Consider the following 21,286-nt stretch of genomic DNA (forward strand, 5'->3'; position numbering starts at 1 on the left):
AGACTTCATTGAATATAGTCTCTTCCTCGTTCAGAGAACAAAACCAGCACTTGGAAAGCTTTATCCTGAACAAGTCAAGTCGTCAGAGGAAGATATTGAGCAAGCAATCAGTAAGGTTTGCTCTTTCAAGCTACAAGTAAAATCATGCTTTCTAATTTCATAATTGATTTTGAAAGCCATTATTCTCAGTAAACGCTGTCACCCAAGATAATATTGTACCAGTGCTTCCGGGGCCATACATTTTACTTTCAAATGCCTAAAATTGTCTCTTCGTGTAATGTTTGTGAATTGTGATTATCCAGTCTTCGTGTTTTTATGCATTTGTATGTTATTTCTATAGTTATGGCAACAACACTATTTATAATTTTGGTCCTTGTCGTTGCCTTGGCCCTGGTTTACTGGTTACTTCGGGGAAAATCGCCGCAATTCCAGTTCGACGTCCAGATGGTTTGGCCGAAAATCGATTCAATCGGACTGTCGGCGACCTTCAAAGCTGTCTTCAGGCCTGTTTTCTAGAGCTACAGTTGCCATTCAGGCATTCTGTAGAATAATCCAAAATGAAATCTTTGGGAAAATAATTTGTCAATATATTTCGATATGTAACTCTCTATGTAATCTTTAACATGTAGTTGTGAGCAAATCAATAAAATAGATGTTCAACGCAATATAGATACGTAATATCGTTACTATTCTATATATAGCTGGTCATCTTACGCGGAGGCAGCGTTTGCTGTTGAAGGGGATCGAGTTCGGAGAAAAATGTTGGGCGAAAAACATTGTGCATCAAAATGCGTGTATGAACATAGCAATAGTATTATAACAATAACGTCACCGGATGAAAAGGCCTATGTGGGGCTATAATTTCAAGTCAGTTTTATCCTGAGCGAGCTTTGAGCAACTCACTCTCGGCACCTGCTGGGACCTGAGTCAGCCTCATTGCCGTGAAAGCTGCTTTCCTGGAGAACATGAAGGTTGCATTCAGCTACCATATTGAGATAAATAGATGAGATGAGAAGAGGAAAATAAGGTAATCCTGTTATTTCCTAAGAGGAAAATAAGGTAATCACGTTCCAAGCCAGTTTCAGAGTCAGCCTCATTAGAAGTAGCTCGATTTACAGATCGCTCCCTGTCTTTACTGTATATTGATTTAGGCCAAATCTCGAAACCAGAGCCCACGATCCATTGGGCTCTGGTTTCGAGATTGATTGATTTAGGCCAGGTTTAATCGGGCTGGGTCAACATGAGATCACAAACGTTAACGCACAGTGGCGTATATCGTATAGGCTATTGTTGTAAAGATAGCAGCTCAAACACGATATTATAGATGAAAAATGAATTTTAAAAAAATCCCCTGAAATTGCGAGAAAATTTGAAAACAAATTATGGATAGTGTTTTAAGTAATTCGTACGTGAAGGATAGCATTCCTTTGAAGCAACGAAAGACTTATTAAATTCATGTAAGTAAAAGAAGTTTACATGCGCCCTATTGTGATGACGAAGAGACGAAACTCCTCAGTCCCAGCTAGTGAATACAGCAGCGATAGCTTATTAAGAGGGGATATTTTTCTATGTCGCGTAATATGCTCAAAACCTCAGTTATATCCTCATGCAACAGTACTAAAATTTTCAGCATTAAAAATGTTTTGCAAACCTGAAAAGCATTCACAAAGTATGTTTACTGTATAATCTCAAAATATTGTGAGAATGAAAAGGTTTCGCCGTGAAGAAAATGACAATTGAATCAAAGCTTCTTTTGTATTCATTTCAGTTATAATGGCGTTGACATTATAACATTGTTGATAGCCGCATTACTAGTATTAGTTTGTAATAACTCCTTTGTTTGGTGTTTTGCATTCACCAAATACAGTTAAAAAAATTAGTTCACAACATAATCTAAACTGAATAAAAGTAAAATAAATTAATTTTGAGCGGTACGCCGAAAAGATTTTACGTTTTTGAGTGTTTTCCCGCCAAAATACGCGACATCTCCTCTTAATGGTTCAGTGTATCTATATATAAACCTATATAGTTTTGTACAAATTACATTTGCCGTTTTTTAACTGCAGAAATGCATGCAAATGTCTTTGCAGCCATTTCTTCATCTTGGATGTTACGAGGCTAGTCACTGCGTTGACGCTACATGATCTAACGCCGACGCATGCATTTAAAGCAATAGATGATGAGACATCTCAGCTTATTATCTATATTGTTTTTCAATGCGTTCGGCGCATGCGACGTGTGACCCTTGATACACCAGATGCTATAATACCTCGACTGACATAATTTTTTGAGTTTCTTAGACTTCAAGACATTAGTTGGCTTTCTGTGTGAAATTGTGTTGATTGGTTTATAAGATGATATTATCGCGGTCCGTTTGATAGTCAATTGCACTTTAACAGTAGACGTTGAACCCCAAGCGCGCAGAGAATGATGGGCTATCACCTCGTTAGGTTGATAGGTTCATAAAGTCATTACATTGCGCCATTGCTATAGAAAACTAATCAGAGCAAGTAGATTCTCTGCTACAAGTCTTCCCATTTGCAGTCATGTATAAAATAAGCAAAAATCCATAATCTCTTTCGCGTTCAAAAATTGGGTTAATTTCACCACTTTCACGTTTCAAGTAATCTTTTCACCTTAATCGTCCTTAAGACTACTGTGGGACCCTTGGTGTGACTAAACCAATGCCATATAGCGATGGAATTGTTTGGAGGGAAGCTAGGAACCTTTCCACTATTAAAATTAAAACTCTCTTATATATCCTATTAATGCTATTATGCTGATTGTATTTATTCTAAGTTGTATTCTTATACGCCATGTCGTTGTCGTCCAGTCTTTAGTAAACCCACTGAAATTGCGATGGTTTAGAAAAGGTGAAATTCGACCTTTCCAAAACAACTAACTTTTGCCTTCGGCTGCCCGCTCTACAATGAATCCCTTATTGGAATGTTTTTATTTTTATCTCCGTGATAAACTGAGTAATTGAAAACTTTCATGTTTGCGGTGTATAAAGATATATAGCCGGGCCAGCGCATGCATGCAATTAATTTAATTAGGCTATACAATTAACGTATGTTTTCTTCCAGATGTATCGATTTTTATGTTAACATATTCAGGCAACTCTGTTTGTCCATGCTTCTTCATTTTTAGGTTTAATGTGCCGTTTTAATATATTATTGACTTTATTCATACATATTGTACCGATGGCATTGTATGGTCTGTAAATCTTTTAAACTTTAGCATGCAATTCACGAATAGCACGGACTTATGTCCGAGTAAATTTGAAAATTCATTTTTCTGTTTCCGAAGTGATTTCATGTCGCCTATTCTGGAGTTAAACTACATTAATTTCAACCACAAAATTGCAGTTAAAACGTTCTGTACAACCGGCCCAATTCAGTAGAGTTTTACGCAGCGGGCTTTATACACACAATGTATTTACTTGTCATGAAGTTCTGCACTTAAAGTTTGTGCTTACCGCTATAAGCTATATCAAATATGCGCTGTCACGCTGAACAACCCTGTAATTGGCACAGTTGCCTTTTTTTGCAATGTCCGACCAACTTTTCGTCAAGTCCGAGTAAATCCTAACCTGGTCGGACTCGTGTCCGACTTGGTACAAAACGTTATTTCACGCCCTGGCTGGTAGTCTTATGAACTTTAAACCATAGCTTGGAATAACAGCCAACCAGCCTTAATGCGTGTAAGCCCTGAACACAACCGAACCTGACAACGATGTTGTCATACAAGTATTTTTCGTGTGAAGATCCTTGTTTAACATTATTTCCAAAATACCATCACTATATATATATTCCAACCTTTTCAATAAATACTGTTTTTATTAATATTCTACCCGAGTGTGATGGGAGTTTCCTATAAGCGTCTGGATCATACTATTTATAGCATTAGCATAGCATACTATCTTGCACAACGTGAACACACACGGGACGTCCGATCTAATTCTGAAATGCATGCATGGTTCATGCAAGTAAATTAAGTGGACTGTTAGTGGATTTTGGGAAGATAGGCTAATAAAGTCGGGTTAATGTATTTTATTTTCAATATCGTATTATTTAGCATGTTAGAATACGAAAGAGACTTGGCTATGTAGTGTATAGTGGATTAATATTCGTTCATATTATGGGCTTTTATTGAAGCGACGATACTGCTGCCGATTTTAATTGAAACCGTGTCAACTTCGGCTATTTGCTTTTCAAAGTGCATAAGTTCCGAGCAGTAGCTGCATTAAGAAAAGCATTATTTTTAGAAGAGAGGTTTTTAAAAGCTTCGTGGTCCTTGACTGCTTTGTAAATGTCTCATTTCTCCGAACAGGCATGTGATGCTCATCTATAGCTCGTCTGTCGTTATCTCACGGTGTCTTCGCTCAAATTAACCTGCATGCATGAGCTTATTCTCATTGATGTTTTGCTTACCTCTTCTGTTTTCGAAATAAGTCTCTACTCTCGTACAAGTTACAAACTTGGAAGAATTTGATATCAGAGGTGTTATGAGAAAAATGATTCCTAGAAAAATTACAACTGGAAAAAAAATTATGGTAAAATTAAATTTCTCAGACGTATTATTAAAAACTAATTAGCATTAGTATATATCAAGATTTTTTAGGAAAAGTGAGAATTACGTTAAAGGGAATCTTTTCTTCCCCTTACCATAAGATATTTATTCATGTGCAAAGACAGCCCATAATTCAAGCTTGGAATTTATTTAGCAACTGCATTATTTTATGTTTTAAAATATCCGTCTTGCCTGATGAAAACGTGTAAAACACAGTGGTGATCTTCTCGCGTTTAGATATTTTAGTCAGTCAGCGCTGAGAAATCCGTTCTGCAGTATTATTTATTTATATATTGCCGTTTTTTATGAAAGTTGCAATAGCTCTGACATAAATTTGAAACCAAATGAAAGTACATCTCAAGAGATATAAAGTTGATTGAACCAAGAAATGAATTTTTGCTTGACAATTAGTCTCAGCCTTTCCCGCCAATTCGCAAAAATTTTGGTTTAGACTTTGTTCCAAATATTTCATGTCCCATGGGGGGATAAAATTCGTTCGGTAGCCCACAAATTCAACAATGAAACGATTTCGCATGAATTCTGCTTGTACTTTTCTCAATATATGCCTTGTTTAACGTTAGTTAACAATAATGCTCAAGAAGTCATACCGTTGAAAACGAACATGATTATCTTTTCTTATTTAATATGCCATTTTTGACTAATTTTTGCATGCTTTAAAAAATACGTACTAAAAGTAAAACGTTGATATCTCGGGGAATACTGTATCAAAATACGCATGGTATATACCAAATTGTAAGTTAGACATTCATGAATCTAAAGAAAGTTATTTCAGTGTAACATGTGTCCTAGTTTTCACGTTAAACTCGATCAAACAGGTTAACTTTTTTTGCGCAACCCGGTATAAAGAATTAACTGTTAATTATAGTTATTGACAGAATTGGCCAATCAGAGTCCAGAATATCTGGGCAAACTACGATTTAACTACGCAAAATGTAGTTAAGCGCTTTATACATGCAACTGGAATATAAAACCTTGAAATCGTGTTTAGCTCAGCACAATACCACATAATTATGTTGCTATGCAGAAAATAATTGTATAAAGTTTCGAGAACGTGCTTCAACGAATACTTGGCTTGTCACGAGACTTCCTCACTGCTTAATATATTGGCACAGCTATAGGCTACTTCTATAGCATTACGGTGCGCGCGTGATATCCGGTAAGTGAATATAATGAAAGTTCGAAGGAAGTAGACTTCATTGAATATAGTCTCTTCCTCGTTCAGAAAACAAAACCAGAGCTTGGAAAGCTTTATCCTGAACAAGTCAAGTTGTCAGAGGAAGATATTGAGCAAGCAATCAGTAAGGTTTGCTCTTTTAAGCTACAAGTAAAATCATGCTTTATAATTTCATAAGTGATTTTGAAAGCATGCATTATTCTCAGTAAACGCTTTCACACAAGATAATATTGTACCAGTGCTTCCGGGGCTATACATTTTACTTTCAAATGCCTAAAATTGTCTCTTAAAGACTTAATCGTGTAATGTTTGTGATTATCTAGTCTTCGTGTTTTTACGCATTTGTATGTTATTTCTATAGTTATGGCAACAAGACTATTTATAATTTTGGTCCTTGTCCTTGTCTTGCTTTGCTGTTTACTTCTGGGTAACATCGCTGCAATTCCAGTTCGACGTCCAGACGGATTGGCCGAAAATCGATCCAATCGGGCAGTCGGCGACCTTCGAAGCTGTCTTTTGGCCTGTTCTGAGGGCACAGCTGCCATTCAGGCATTCTGCAGAACAATCCCTTTGCCACGGGTGAGAGCGGCTTGTTGGGCAGTTCAGTTTGCTAGTGTGCCTGTGTGCAATGGATTTTGTTATGCCTACTTTGGCTGAGTCAATCTATGCAGGTCTGAACATCGCAACTCGTGGATACTGAAATTAAACAAAATTAAATCTTTGGGGAAATACTTTGTCAATATATTTCTGGATATGTAACTATCTATGTAATCTTTAACATGTAGTTGTGAGCAAATCAATAAAATAGATGTTCAACGCAATAGATTTTCGTTACTATTCTATATATATATAGCTGGTCATTTTACGCGGGGGCAGCGTTTGCTGGTGAGGGGAAGTTCGGAGAAAAACGTTGGGCGAAAAACATTTTGAGCAACTCACTCTCGGCATGCTGAGACCTGAGTCAGCCTCATTACTGAAAGCTGCTTTCTTGGAGAACATGCATGAAGGTTGAATTCAGCTACCATATTGAGATGATTAGATGTGATGAGATTATTACTTTATTTTCCTAAGAGAAAAATAAGGTAATTACGTTCCAAGCCAGTTCCATTTTGAGGCGCCAGTGCTGAGTCAGCCTCATTAGAAGCAGTTCGTTTTACAGATCGCTCCCTGTCTTTACCGTAGATTAATTTAGGCCAAATCTCGAAACCAGAACCCACGATCCATCGGGCTCTGGTTTCGAGATTGATTGATTTAGACCCGGTTTAATCGGGCCGGGTCAACATCAGATCACAAACGTTAACGCGAAGTGGCGAATATCGTATAGGCTATTGTTGTAAAGATAGCAGCTCAAACACGATATTATAAATGAAAAATTAATTTTAAAAAATCCCCCGAAATTGCGAGAAAATTTGAAAACAAATTATGGATGGCGTTTTAAGTAGCTCGTACGTGAAGGACAGCATTCCTTTCAAGAAACGAAAGACTTATTAAATTCATGTAAGTAAAAGAAGTTTATATGCGCCCTATTGTGATGACGAAGAGACGAAACTCCTCAGTCCCAGCTAGTGAATACAGCAGCGCTAGCTTATTAAGAGGAGATATTTTTCCATGTCGCGTAATATGCTCAAAACCTCAGTTATATCCTCATGCAACAGTACTAAAATTTTCAGCATTGTATTCATTTCGGTTATAATGGCGTTGACATAATAACATTGTTGATAGCCGCATTATATTTTGTAATAACTCCTTTGTTTGGTGTTTTGCATTCACCAAATACAATTCAAAACCTAGTTCACAACATAATCTAAAGAAAAAAGGTAAAATAAATCAATTTGAGCGGTACGCCGAAAAGATTTTAGGTTTTGAGCGTTTTCCCGCCAAAATACGCGACATCTCCTCTTAATGGTTCAGTGTATCTATATATAAACCTATATAGTTTTGTACAAATTACATTTGCCGTTTTTGAACTACAGAAATGCATGCGAATGTGCAAATGTCTTTGCAACCATTTCTTCATCTGGGATGTTACGCGGCTAGTCGCTGTGCGTTGACACTGCATGATCTAACGCGGACGCATGCATTTAAAGCAATAGATGATGAGACCCCTCAGCTTATCATCTATTGTTTTTCAATGCGTTCGGCACACGCGACGTGTGACCCTTGATACACCAGATGCTATAATACCTCGACTGACATAATTTTTTCAGTTTCTTAGACTTCAAGACATTAGTTGGCCTTCTGTGTGAAATTGTGTTGATTGGTTTATAAGATGATATTATCGCGGTCCGTTTGATATAGTCTATTGCACTTTAACAGTAGACGTTGAACCCCGAGCGCGCAGAGAATGATGGGCTAACACCTCGTTAGGTTGATAGGTTCATAAAGTCATTACATTGCGTCATTGCTATATAGCCTAAAACTAATCAGAGCAAGTAGATTCTCTGCTGCAAGTCTTCCCATGCTTTCAGTCATGCAAAATAAGCAAAAATCCATAATCTCTTCCGCGTTCAAAATTGGGTTAATTTCACCACTTAATTTCACGTTTCAAGTAATCTTTTCACCTTAATCGTCCTTAAGCCTACTGTGGGACCCGTGGTGTGACTATACCAATGCCATATAGCGATGGAATTGTTTGGAGGGAAGCTGGGAACCTTTCCACTATTAAAATTAAAAAAATCTTATACATCCTATTATGCTGATTGTATTTATTCTAAGTTGTATTCTTATACGCCATGTTGTCGTCGTCCAGTCTTTAGTAAACCCACTGAAATTGTGATGGTTTAGAAAAGGTGAAATTCGACCTTTCCAAAACAACTAACTTTTGCCTTCGGCTGCCCGCTCTACAATGAATCCCTTATTGGAATGTTTTTATTTTTATCTCCGTGATAAACTGAGTAATTGAAAACTTTCATGTTTGTGTATAAAGATATATAGGCCGGACCTGTGCATGCAATTAATTTAATTATACAATTAACGTATGTTTTCTTCCAGATGTATCGATTTTTATGTAAACATATTCAGGCAACTCCGTGCGTCCATGCTTCTTCATTTTCAGGTTTAATGTGCCGTTTATATTATTGACTTTATTCATACATATTGTACCGATGGCATTGTATAGTCTGTAAATCTTTTAAACTTCAGCATGCAATTCGTAATCCAGATAGCGTGCCGAAACTTTGTAGAAACCGCGGGTCCTTCGAATTTGACAATAAGTTGAAAAACAATTTATAACTGCTATCATGTAAATGTCACGTAAAGGTCACAGGGCGTATATATGGGAAGCCGTATATCAATTTTTATGATGCTTATAACAATTTATTTCGGGCACTTCTCGAGATCTTTTTTCCCATGCATGCTTACATATTGCCTTCGGCCCTGAAGATATACCCTTTGATTGAGAAAAGACACTTGGACTGATTACTTATATGTTCCCAAATTATAGTGGCATTTCCTAAGTTTTAGAAATCATTTGTAACACCTATCAACAACACACGATCTTCATTAGTGTATATCGCCGAAATACAGACCACACCTGCTTGGAAACATACGTAATATAACTTTTATTGAGCTGGTTGTTATAATATGAGGTCTTTTTTTAGTTCACTGATGCCTGTGTATACATATAAGTTTCACAAGAAATTGCATGTTTAACCATGTATATGGATTAAATTCCCATGGTGTGTTGTAAACAGAATAATTTTTGTTTATGGTAACCAATCCCTATTAAGCTGGTATATGCATGGATATAACATTGTTAGTTTTCATGTTTTCGACCTTGAAACAAATGGTAATTGCATTTACGTTAGTGCCATATCGATAACAACAAGGAATCGATGACGAAATTTTGTTCTTGGCTCGTTGAAGTCTTGAAAGGATCCGAGGTTCCTTGTCAGTATACGTTTATTCCTCAGCAACAATAGTAATCCAACTATTTGTCCTGAAGCAATGTTGTATGTTGCCAGTCTAAGCAGTAGATTTTGTCTCGAGTGTGTCTGTCAATCTAGTTTCACCAAAGATCTGACCTTACAAGAAAAACAACCAACTGTCATTAATCAAAGTTACCTCATCTGGCATTGTATTCTGCATTCCTACTATAAGCTTGTGAAAATTTCAAACATCTAAATATCTCGGTCAATTCCGATTCCTGCGTTTGGTAAAACTTAAATCTCTGCAACTTATTAAACCTTTTTAAAAGGTGCATTTGACACAAACAAACAGTGATAAGACAATCGACTGATTTCCATCTATTTTTCCTGGCAATTAACCCGTCACGCGTTGCCGATTCTGTCGGTGTGTATATGAATGAACATTCAATTTTTCAGGAGAAGGGAAATGATTTTGTTTGCGTGGTCGCGGACGCGGTTTTGAGAGAAGCCAGGAACAGCGCACCTTTGAACCGCCTCTGTGCATGCACCTATCTCATGGCGCCTCCCAGACGACCCGTATTAGCCAGTAAACGCGCACGAAAGCGAGACTTTAAATGAAACAACTTTTTTAAACATGCATCGCAGCCGGGACCGAATGCCCCTTCGAGCTTCCATAAACGTCAACCCAAGCTGTAGATAGAGAAAACAACGAAGGATGAAATTTCAGGCTGTGTAAATAAACCTGATAATATAAGATAACTATGAATGTCATTTTCATGCGCGCTTATTCCTATAATAGTATCCCTAATTGCTTCTACCGCTATAAATTATGTGGAAATTTGACAATTCATTATAATACGTCACAGCGCGCGGGCCGCATAGGAATCTGTGTGACGGCCCTGCGTATATGAGTACCAGGAAACATTCCATAAAATACACGCTGTGTAACTTGCTTATCTTGAGCGCCGGAAATGTACGTCAAACAATCACGGAGCAGTTCGAGTTTCGCCGGGTTCACAAAAGACATTTTTGAAGTGTTCGAAGAACTTTTATGACCACTTTTGCATCGACAATTTTTGGATGAAATATATTCGAATTTCTGATTGACGGGATTACAAGAATGACAAATGGGCTATGGTAGAGAATTTAACTTTAAGCAACCGATAGGATTTAATTAACTCACTTAGCCTGAAGGTGAAAAATTGCTCAACTCAACGTATCTTTAGCCTGTATTATAACCCACACAACACTCCAACCATCATCAGGATTCTACTTAATATGCACTACAGTAAAATATAATTTAAACCCACGGAATTTAAAAGGTGATAATCCCCTTCCGTTGGTCCTGCATAGTGCAGATTGCGCGTTACAATTCTGATTTGTGTGCAATACTTTTCCAGGCCCGATTCAATATTGGCGAATATGGAATTTTCAACCTTGACCGTTATTTTTTGTGTGCCATATATAATTGTTTTGAAGCAAGGGTAAAAGGTGCATTCCATGAAAAACTGCATGTTGCCAGATGTAGCTATATAGAAGTTAACCTCCAAACGAATCTAGCTTTTCTCCACAAATGGAAACAGGCGCCCAAAAATTGTATTTTTTGCGTTGTGGTAAAGTTTATAGCTATAGACCGTTTATTTTGAATTATAGCCTTTTTCCAGCAGCGATATATGAAAAAAATTTAATGTGATGCATGCATGCATGATACAGACCAAGTTATAATTCATATAACTTACACAGCTACAGTACAGGATGATATCAGTACTCGAAATCTTTGGTTTATTTCTGATGATGAATACTTAGTATTCGGCGACATGTTAGCTGTTATATCATGTTTTTCGTTTAATATACCATGTCTGTGAGCGAAACTTACATATTCCTGGGCATATATTTGCAATTAATCCGGTGGCAGTATATTACTCCAATCATTGCAATTAAAGACTGATTCAAAATATATTGATTGTGTTCGATTTTACTGTCAATGCATGAATGTTTAAATAAATATCTTTTTTGTTTTTAATGCAAGATGGTACCCGTCAGTAAGTTGTTATACTGAGTAAAGATGTAAATCAAGGGGAAAATGTATTTGTGAATTGTAAAGGTTTTGTTATTTGGATTTTTATAACTGAGTTAAAATATGGCGGCAAACTGGAAATTTACTCATGCATGCATCGATTTCATCTATATACTAAGCTAGCTATGCATGCATATAACTTTCGCATTACATGCGCACGAATTTCTTGTCCTGTATCAGGATAATTTGTCACTGATGAACGAGTGTTAACCTTTGACTGGTAAACCATTTCTAAGATCTATCATATTTGTGAAATAACTCCGCGTATATATTCACGGTGACCAATTAATATATGCATGCATGAGTAAGTTGTTTTTGGTCCATTTATCTAACCAATATTCCAGGCATATATAGGATAAAACAATATCTCACCCAATATTTCAATGGTAATGACCAAATACATTTATAAAAATAAACTCATCCGTAACAACATATTTTAAATTAGTCATTTCAACGAATAGTTTTTACAGTGGATTTTATTTTATCGCATATATATAAACCTATATTACTATATATAATATTATATTACAGTTCCGTAAACGATTGACTTTAGGCTAATGAAAACATCACCTAATAGTTTTCGTAGAGCATATAGCTGCATGCATGCATGTTGATAAACTAAATCTATTGTAGCTATATAATATCTTATAATGCTCAAATGAATGTATAATTTTCCTATTAATTCTCCTAATGGTAAAAAAGGGAGGCACGTTTAGTTTAGGCATATACATGTTTTCATATCCCAATCAAATCCTGATATTTCGTTTTGTTTCGACTGCACCATGCTTTAGTGTCGTGATTGCATGCTCGCGCCCCATGCATATAAGTTATATATAAGAATGTAGATACTGTGCATAAGGTAGGAATGCAGATATAGCACGTTTCAAAATCTTGTTCCTCATCCTAAGTGGGGTAATTTATACAGGAATTTCACAATACTAAATATTTCATTGTCAACGAGTTTTTGAACTTAAATGTTCTGAATTGTTATTGAGTTGCCGAATATTTCTATATTTTATAGGTCTTTCAGCTGCTGGTGTTTTTGTCAGTAATCTAGAACACTAATGCATGGGCAATCTTGGTTGCGCGGTAGCTATGACTTCGATATGTATACCAATATTAATCAAGTTGATAATATCAAATATCGTATAAAGTATTCAGATTTATTGCGGCGCAGTTATTTTTTAATGCATGCTTGATGCTTTTTAAAGTACATAACCTGTCTTTTATCCCTGCATCACTGCATGCATGGTTGTGAATGCATATAGTATAGGATTTAAAGTAAGAAGCCTATTGGCAGCATTGCCAAGCATACTTTTCCCGTCAACTGAGATGCTGAGAAAAGTTACCAACATTATACTTTTAGATAATATATATAGCCTATTTTTATATCAACGGTCAATTCCGGTGATAGAATATCAAAACATAGATCATGTGCTTTACCTACAAGCATATATAACACAGCATGCACGTGCCTGTTCGAATGTGGGACAGGCGTGAGGTGTGTATATCACTAGAAGGAAGGACTGTCAGGAAGAAGTCTAAATGGCGCAGACACTTGAATAATGATTCGAAAAGGATCGGCTCGCGTGACAAATCTTGTTGTTGCAAATTAAGTCGGTGAAACTGGAAAATATTAAAACTATGAAACGACATCATTTGTTGGTTGATATATGTTAACGTCTTGACCCCTGACCAGTAAGGCAATATATACATTCGTTAAACGTGGCAATAAAAAACTAAGGCAACGTGGCAATAAAAAACTAACTGTCGTCAGGTTTTTTGCAAAGGAAACATAAACGCCAAATATACATGTATTGTCGCTGCATTCGTTTTGTGTAGCGCAAGAATCGCATCCCGCGTGGCAGACTTTTGGGTGCCCGATCCGGGTTTTGCGCGAAACCCATAAATCTCGCGTATAGACCCGTAGTCTTCCCGTTTGTAATGATGTGCGAACGCGGCCACACTCCGTGCCAATTAAAACGATTAACAGCAGCAATTTCGCGGGACTATTAATAACATAAAACGACATGCCCCATTCGCTATATATTCGTTTTGCTTTTATATTCTATTAACTGCTTAATAAGATCTCAGCTTTAATGTCAATAATCCTCTATTACAAGAGGTATTACAGTCCAATGAAGCGTCTCAACGACTCCTTTTATGTTTACAAAGCGAAAACTACGGCGTTCAGTACTTTAAATGGCATTAAAAAACACTTTAAAGCCGAAAAATCACGACTATGTATAATATTTTTGGCATTTAACATACATTTGAAATTTCACAGAACTGTTTCAACTTGAATTCGTTAAGTTTTTTCCGGCTTTATATTTTTGACCGATTTTAATTATATATTCTGTAAGGCAACTGTGCAAACGATCTGTGGACATACGCTAAACAGCTTAGACATTTGGCTCGCGTTCTTTCGGAACAAGTCTATACTCTAGTCTACTGAAACAAATTTATGCACAGTTTGTTGTTGTTCCTTCCCGTGTCGTACTATTTTAGTGTACAATACGCTTCCTCAGTCGTAGGATATTTGTGAGAGTATTATAATGCACAATGCGTCGCGATTTGTTTGGACTAAAGCAATACGTGTTAATTGGTTATGTAAGAAGGTGAAAACTTAAGCTGCTTTGTAAATCCTCTATAGTTGCGAATAACTGCCCGTCTGTTTAGCGTAACAATAGGGTCGCCAGGTGACACGATGCAACAAAGTTTCACGACAGAACACGTCGTGTTCTGAGTGCAGAAATGAATCATTTTTCACACACCAGAGTCGCGCTCGAACATTTGTGTAATTAATGGTTATTCTTGAGAAAGGCTCGATCACATGACCGCGCGAAATGCCTGGGGTGGAAACGGGCTGTACATAAAGCGAGCGCGCTGGCTCGCCGCGGTGAGACGCAGCAGCCAATCAGAAAGGCCTAATCCACACTGGTTCAGTCTTAAAAAGAGATTCGTCACAGGTTAATTAGAAGGTATCGTTTTCCCCGTCATCGTTGCAACAGATTATTCCAGATATAGTGCGTCGCGAAGGAACGAAGCGAAGAGAGAAAAACAGCATGGAACCGTTTAATCCGAACGTGTCGTATATGTATCCACATCAGTCGTGCTTCCCGGCGAGTTATCAACCTCTGTTTATGCAGCAACAGTTAGCACAATTTCGGTATGCAAATTTTTCGCCGTCCTCTCTGCGTTCGCTCTCGCATCCCGCGTTCATGCACTATCCTAGCTTGCCTGCCGGCTCCGAGCAAATAAAAACCATCTCCGAGTACAGCACGTTGGCTGAAACGACCGAACATTCGAGTTCCCGTTCCTTCGACTCGTGTAATAGCCTCGATGATTCGCAGAACGAAGACCCCGGCTTGGAGGACGATCAGGCCGATCCAGCCAGTTCAGGTAAAAAAAAGGTTTCTAATTTTCAATACTACACTTAAGTTAGTCTCCCACTTCATACTTAACAAATACGGATCTCGAAATGCTTTAACACCCAACTAATATAGTTCATGATGATTTTTTCATTAAGCCCACTTGGTTAACTTGAATATATAATTCTGCATTTGGATTACTAGATTTTCAAACAATGAGACAATGTACTTTTTGAAGAGCGATAACAATTTGCACTTAAATGCTCGCTCATATTCTCGTCTATTTGACCAACCAAATCCCGGAACTATAAATAAATACAAGCACTATATGCAAATGGTTGAATATATTCCTTTTCTATACACGCGAAGACAGCCACGCCATTGAAACAATAGCCATTTAATGTGCTTCTCTTTGTCAGTGGGCCGACCATTCGAAAAATGTATCGATTATATTCGTTTACGTCTGGCACGTTCATTTTGTACTTACAGCAGTAATTACTGCTTTTGTCACGGTCATAAAGGTTTGTTAAAGAATGCCTAAAACAATTTCCTTCTTATTTCACTTATTATAACAGATCACTGGCTGGTTCGACAACCGTACCGTAGCCGGAAAAGAATGGCCTACACGCGACAACAACTACTTGAACTCGAGAAAGAATTTCATTTTACGCGCTATTTAACGCGAGAGAGGAAGAGAGAGCTGGCCGACAATCTAAAGTTGACAGAGCGACAAATCAAAATATGGTTTCAGAATCGTCGCATGAAATGGAAAAAGGTGAACAATCCTGTTATCCCAACGAACCGAGGAATGATGAAGCAGACGCAGTCAAAACGGTAACCTTGAATCTTAACCCGGGACAATAATTGTCTTCGCGTTCAACGCGGACTTGCAAAGCTTGCGAGCCAATTGTACTAACTGTAACCTTCATGCATATAGGCATTGCATGTCATTATTTAAAACAAAATTTTAATGCCAAGATATTTTGAATTCGAAGACCTTTCCTTGAAAAGGTCGGCAACGTTTCTCACTGATAAAATATCAATTCGCTAAAAAGGTTTATATTTTAAGTCAAGACATTCCGATGGGTTTTCCCATAGAAAAGGAACTAAATTCAATACGGTAATACCTTAAGCTTCGTAAACATGGCTTAACCTGCGACAAATTAACGAATTCTATTCAAATAATTTTAAAACGGTGATGTTATAAAACTGTACAAATACGGTATATATATGTATATTCGAAGGGTTCAAGTCTTCGTTTTAGAATGTAAATTATTTAGAAAATAATTTTAATTGTTATCAGTTGAGATATTTTTTGTTTCTTTAGTTCTGAGGTGTTTTTTCGTGCGCGATAATTCATTCTCCGACGTTTGGCTTTCGGTCTAATTTCGAGCGAATAAAAACCGAATAAAAGGAAAGCTTTGTCGCAATGGTATTATGGTCTTCCTGTCTGCTTAGGGATTTAGGTTGATGAGAATGTGTGCCGATTGGAGCAGGTTAAAGCCGTCTCTATGTAACTAAAGGACTAGGCACAATATAGTTGAGTAAACTTCTATGTTGTCTCACACATACATCATGACACCAACTGGCGCCTCATCCCACATCAACCACGCCATTATGGCGGCGAGCACTTGAAATTTTTGAATAATGGCTTTTGACAAAACACGAAACTCGAACTTTATTAGGATCTTTACATCAACCATATTACATCTCTGATATGAAATATGACAGAAGTTCTTGTTTTGCACAGAATCACAGCCGAAACCGGCGTATGCGCAAGCGAAAATCTAGCCGAAAATACGAATATTTAAATGTGTTTACGAAGCGAAGCTGCCATGAATTGAAATGATAATGTTTGATGTTTAGACAACTTGAATAATCTGTCGGGAACAGTGTTCATAAAACATTAGTTTACATCCTTACTTCTAAAATTACTTGTTTAATAGTCGAACCACTTTTTATATTAACAAATTGCTTAGTTTTCGAAAAATTGTTCGAAACGAAAAGTGTTTGTGTTTTTGATTTAACTTCGTGTCATTTCATAAAGCGGCTTTCAATTTAACCCGGCATCTAGGTCTGATTGGCAAAATAAAACTCCACGAGTGAACGCATACTACATAATCTCAAGCATGCATGCATAGTATAGCGCAATGTTCTGTACGCAATTTTTTTTAACGGATCTATTATCATGGTATATTTACTGCTTTAATTTATCAATGATCGTGCACGTAAAATTAATCCGCCATGTTTTTGATGATGATGTCCTTGCATATATCCTCAAGTGTCGTTCACGTTGCATGTGGTTTTATTAAGGATGGATTCAATGAAGCTTTAGGTGAATCATGCCTGTATAGCTTACAGCCAAGAGAGTGCAATTTTTGGCCTAGAAATCGTGCAGTTTAATGATATATGAGAGACAAAAGCGAAGGAAGGGCGTTCGGAAATCGGAAACCGTGAGTGCATATCGTTTTTTAGGTTTTCTTTCTCTTGCTATATATATATATGCATATATCACTAATTTCTTGACAGATTATAGTGTTTCAATGCTGTGAAATCTTTAACGCCAAATTGTCTCGTCCAACGGAGGACCTTCGTCTCGTTTCGAGGTGTTACCTTATAGGATATTCGCACCTAACAGCTATTTAACCACAACGTGTTTATGAAAGCTATGTCAGCCACTTTTGGTAACTTTTTCGGCTCTGGTTTTCCAAAGCTTTGGCGTTTAAACATCGCATCGGACAAATAAGTACATCCCAAACGTGCTACTGTATATACACGACTCTCACTCCGTTCATGAAAAGATTAGGCTCATAAAATTATTGATATGCTTGCTCATTAGTTCTTATACCTATATACAAATCGAGTACGCGTTTTTAACAGGATGTGATAATCAATTTCTATTGAATACTGCACCTGGCAATTTAGACACCCAATTACCAGTGGTTTATGTTAGGCATAGATATTTTCCGCAATCGTTGACACACTAACGAACGATGTGTTAAGTACGCAAGGTATTCACAAGTTGATGTTGCGCCAGGCAAAATAGTATAATTGCGTGTCTCAAATAAGTTATTTGTATATGGTTAGCCAGGAGAACTAAGCCTGGGACATTATAATATCATGACCAAAGCATGAACGTTGTGAAACATGCAATGGAGGTCCCTTTTCCGCCCTAAAATGTCTGTTTGCATGCACAGTTACAGCGACAAACATGCATCATTGTAGGAATTTACCGGCCTTGTTCAGCTGAATCAATAGTGTGTCGGATTTCTCGCGATGTTCCCGGTTTGGTACTAAACAGTATGGTAATGTCCTGATTTCCTTCCCAACGATATATATACAAATAATTGATAAAAGCCAATTGCAAGAAAGTGCTATCATCTAAAAATATTCATTATCCATCTTGTATATATATCATTGCCATGCACGAATCTGAAAATGCATGAGGGAAAGGTTCCTTAGCGTTTAAACTTTCAAACTAAAATGGGTTTAGGGTTAGCATGGATACGTGCACAATCTTTTTATAAAGTCACAAACATTTTAAATGGCTTTGGCAACCGTTTTAAGCAGTTTTAGATCGCGTCGCGAGTCAATGGCTATGGCGCAAATCGTATTTTTTGTACATCTTGTACATTATTCAAACTTATCGTCTCAATAAAACTGATATGTTTTGTACACATGTATATGATCGTTGCACTTGCATTTTGTATTGTTTAATACCCTGGTTATAGCTTTGTTTACCGCAATAGTATTGCTTGTAATTTCACGTGAGAATACTCAGTTGAGCCATAAAAGCTAGCTTGAGTCAGCTGGAGTTTTCAAACATACACATGTATACTTGCAGTATGTTTTATAGGTACTTCTTCACGCTGTAATAGCAGGTAACGTGGCAAAATGATACAGCATTTAAACATGGATTAAAACGAGATATCGATGTGGCAAATTCGCAGAGGTTTTGAATACAATTATCATGTTTTAAAGTATGTATACAACATGCCTATATATATATGCCCGCATGACTTCAGCTATAGGCGGCGGCGTATAGAAATAGGGATATATAAGATTATACTTGTTTGTTCTCAAGATAAAAAGCGGAGTATTCATTTTAAATATATAGGCTGCTTGCCGAATGCAGTTGTTGTGTGTTGTGGAAAGGATCAATTTGTTTTTCAGTTAGCTCTATTTCGACGCAAAGAAATGTGCGCTATAGCCTATATGCAAGTTCATATATGTTCCGCGTATAAATACTTATGTATACAAAAACCGTGGATTCTATATATATCGTACGTCGTGTGTGCATGACCGACGTATATTCTTTTATATAGCTACTTTTAGAATCATCTATCGGATTGTAAATCGAAGTGTTTTCATTTAACGTTTGCTTATATTCATTATACTCAACAAAAACCATGTTAAATTGCAAGTCTCCCTGAATCTATCAATGTTTCAGTGAAGAAGATTGCTAATGTGAACAGGGCGGACGTGATTTCGACAACGCGAAGGTTTTCTGATACAATCAAAAACAAATATGCAATGATTAAAGTAGGGTTAAAAGTTACTTGAATGGGTTACAGCTTACCTACAAGGTTGTCATATATAGTAATCTCGAATGCCAAAGGTAATCATTGGCTTCCCAGCAGTCCACAATTTTTATCTTTTCGATTGGGGGTCTTGGTGAAATTGGTTAATAAGCCCAGATTCATACTGAAAAACAAAATAATATCAATCCAGCATTTAATATCAATTGCATGCAGTCTCGTTTCGTTTCTTGAAGCTGAAATATTCTATATAGTAGCTACTTGAGTATACTTTATGTACGACACTAAACACAAGTGTTGCGATATATACTGCAGGATGTTTTTCGTTTCGCAATGATATGTTGTGATTTCCGCAGTGATTGTTCATTAAGGAGTTGCTTTTGAATTCCCTTTTTGCACCATTTTCGAATATGATCCACTATCGGTTGCTTGTTTTCCAAACAGATTTACAAAAAGTATTGTATTCTTGCAGTGCGCGTGCATGTTACTAGTAATCCTGGGGAATAAATTCAGCCGCGGGACAACTTAAGCCACTCAGGATTAATTAAACCTGTGTACGAAAACAGGCCTTATTTACAATGCGAAATCATGTTTTTAGTCCCTTACCCTTCAGGTTTTCCGCAGCATAAAGATTACAACGATTGTATAGCTGTACTTATACACACCAATGTTGGTATCAGTTTTCGATGTGAAGATTTTTGCATTTCGTAAAGAAAACACACTTTTCGAATGTTTTGTCATCGGGCCCTTAAAACGCCATCAGCGCGAACCGAGTGCGCGTTGTTGACGCACGATTTTGAAAATCTCGTTTCGACTCATAAACAAGCACAGCCCGTCGTGCCACCAACACCAAGTCGTGCAGAACTAAAACGATTTTTACGTATTCAAAGTGTTTTATAATGCTAGTTGGGGTATAAAATTTCCAGCTTAAGTATCATAAATCTTGACGAATTGTCATGGCCACAGTATGCGACGAAAACAGCAATGGGAAAATAATGCAGTCTTGTGGTTCGATTCAAATTAACGATATAATCAAAGAAATATGTTGTCGTATTTGAATAATGGCTTCGAAATAGTAATTTTTGGGCGCCTTGCGCGTCCCATTAACCAGCATTTCATCGAGGAATAATTTGGGAACGGTTCACGATTGCGTGTGTATTTCCGCTGATGGTTTTTGAAGAATAGCAAATTCGAGATTCGAAAATACATGGCATCGTGCCGAAAAACTATTTCGAACATTGAAACGTTGAAAAATTGTTCATTTCATAAAATATTTCTGTATTTTTGCGAGGAAAAATTGCGTGTGAGTATGATGAAATGGAAATAAGATTACTGCATGTATAAGTTAAGGTTACTACATATAAGGTTACTTAATTTCCAATGTCTTATAATATTTCCTGGTATTTTGTGCTGATCCATATCGTAGGGGTTGTTTAAGCCAGACGGTTGACCTAGATAGCTAAAGAATAATTTGTAAAACGAAATTGATTGGGAAGGCACGGCGTTGACAGATTTGACAGCAAGAATGTCGGGGGCTGCCTAGGATTGGTTAGTTATGACGTACTTTGTTTTGTTACAACACGCAACTTCCAATGATTTGGCAAAGAAGATGATAGAAGTCAATTGTATTACAGTCGGAAAATACTGTAAAAATATGCTTGTTTGAT

The 21,286-nt window shown here is 37.0% G+C and overlaps 1 protein-coding gene and 2 long non-coding RNA genes across 3 annotated transcripts; 2 read left to right on the forward strand and 1 right to left on the reverse strand.

Moving 5' to 3' along the window:
- The first annotated feature begins 5,745 nt into the window (after window positions 1-5,745).
- Window positions 5,746-6,590, forward strand: LOC114520354. The gene is made up of 2 exons (XR_003686684.1): window positions 5,746-5,891; window positions 6,129-6,590. It is a non-coding gene; the product is annotated as an uncharacterized LOC114520354 (long non-coding RNA).
- A 2,719-nt stretch (window positions 6,591-9,309) lies between these two features.
- LOC114532851 lies at window positions 9,310-20,472 on the reverse strand. The gene is made up of 3 exons (XR_003687995.1): window positions 20,226-20,472; window positions 19,661-19,785; window positions 9,310-9,789 (listed from the first exon to the last, which is right to left on the reverse strand). It is a non-coding gene; the product is annotated as an uncharacterized LOC114532851 (long non-coding RNA).
- LOC114532759 (homeobox protein Hox-A9-like) lies at window positions 14,625-16,963 on the forward strand. Its single transcript, XM_028554382.1, has 2 exons — window positions 14,625-15,112; window positions 15,657-16,963. The coding sequence occupies exons 1-2, from the start codon at window positions 14,776-14,778 to the stop codon at window positions 15,917-15,919; spliced, it is 600 nt and encodes a 199-aa protein (XP_028410183.1). The 5' UTR covers window positions 14,625-14,775; the 3' UTR covers window positions 15,920-16,963.
- Window positions 20,473-21,286: the final 814 nt, after the last annotated feature.

Source organism: Dendronephthya gigantea, unplaced genomic scaffold (genome assembly GCF_004324835.1).
Source record: "Dendronephthya gigantea isolate DGI-Jeju-01 unplaced genomic scaffold, DenGig_1.0 000000F, whole genome shotgun sequence".
Classification (NCBI taxonomy): Eukaryota; Metazoa; Cnidaria; class Anthozoa; order Malacalcyonacea; family Nephtheidae; genus Dendronephthya; species Dendronephthya gigantea.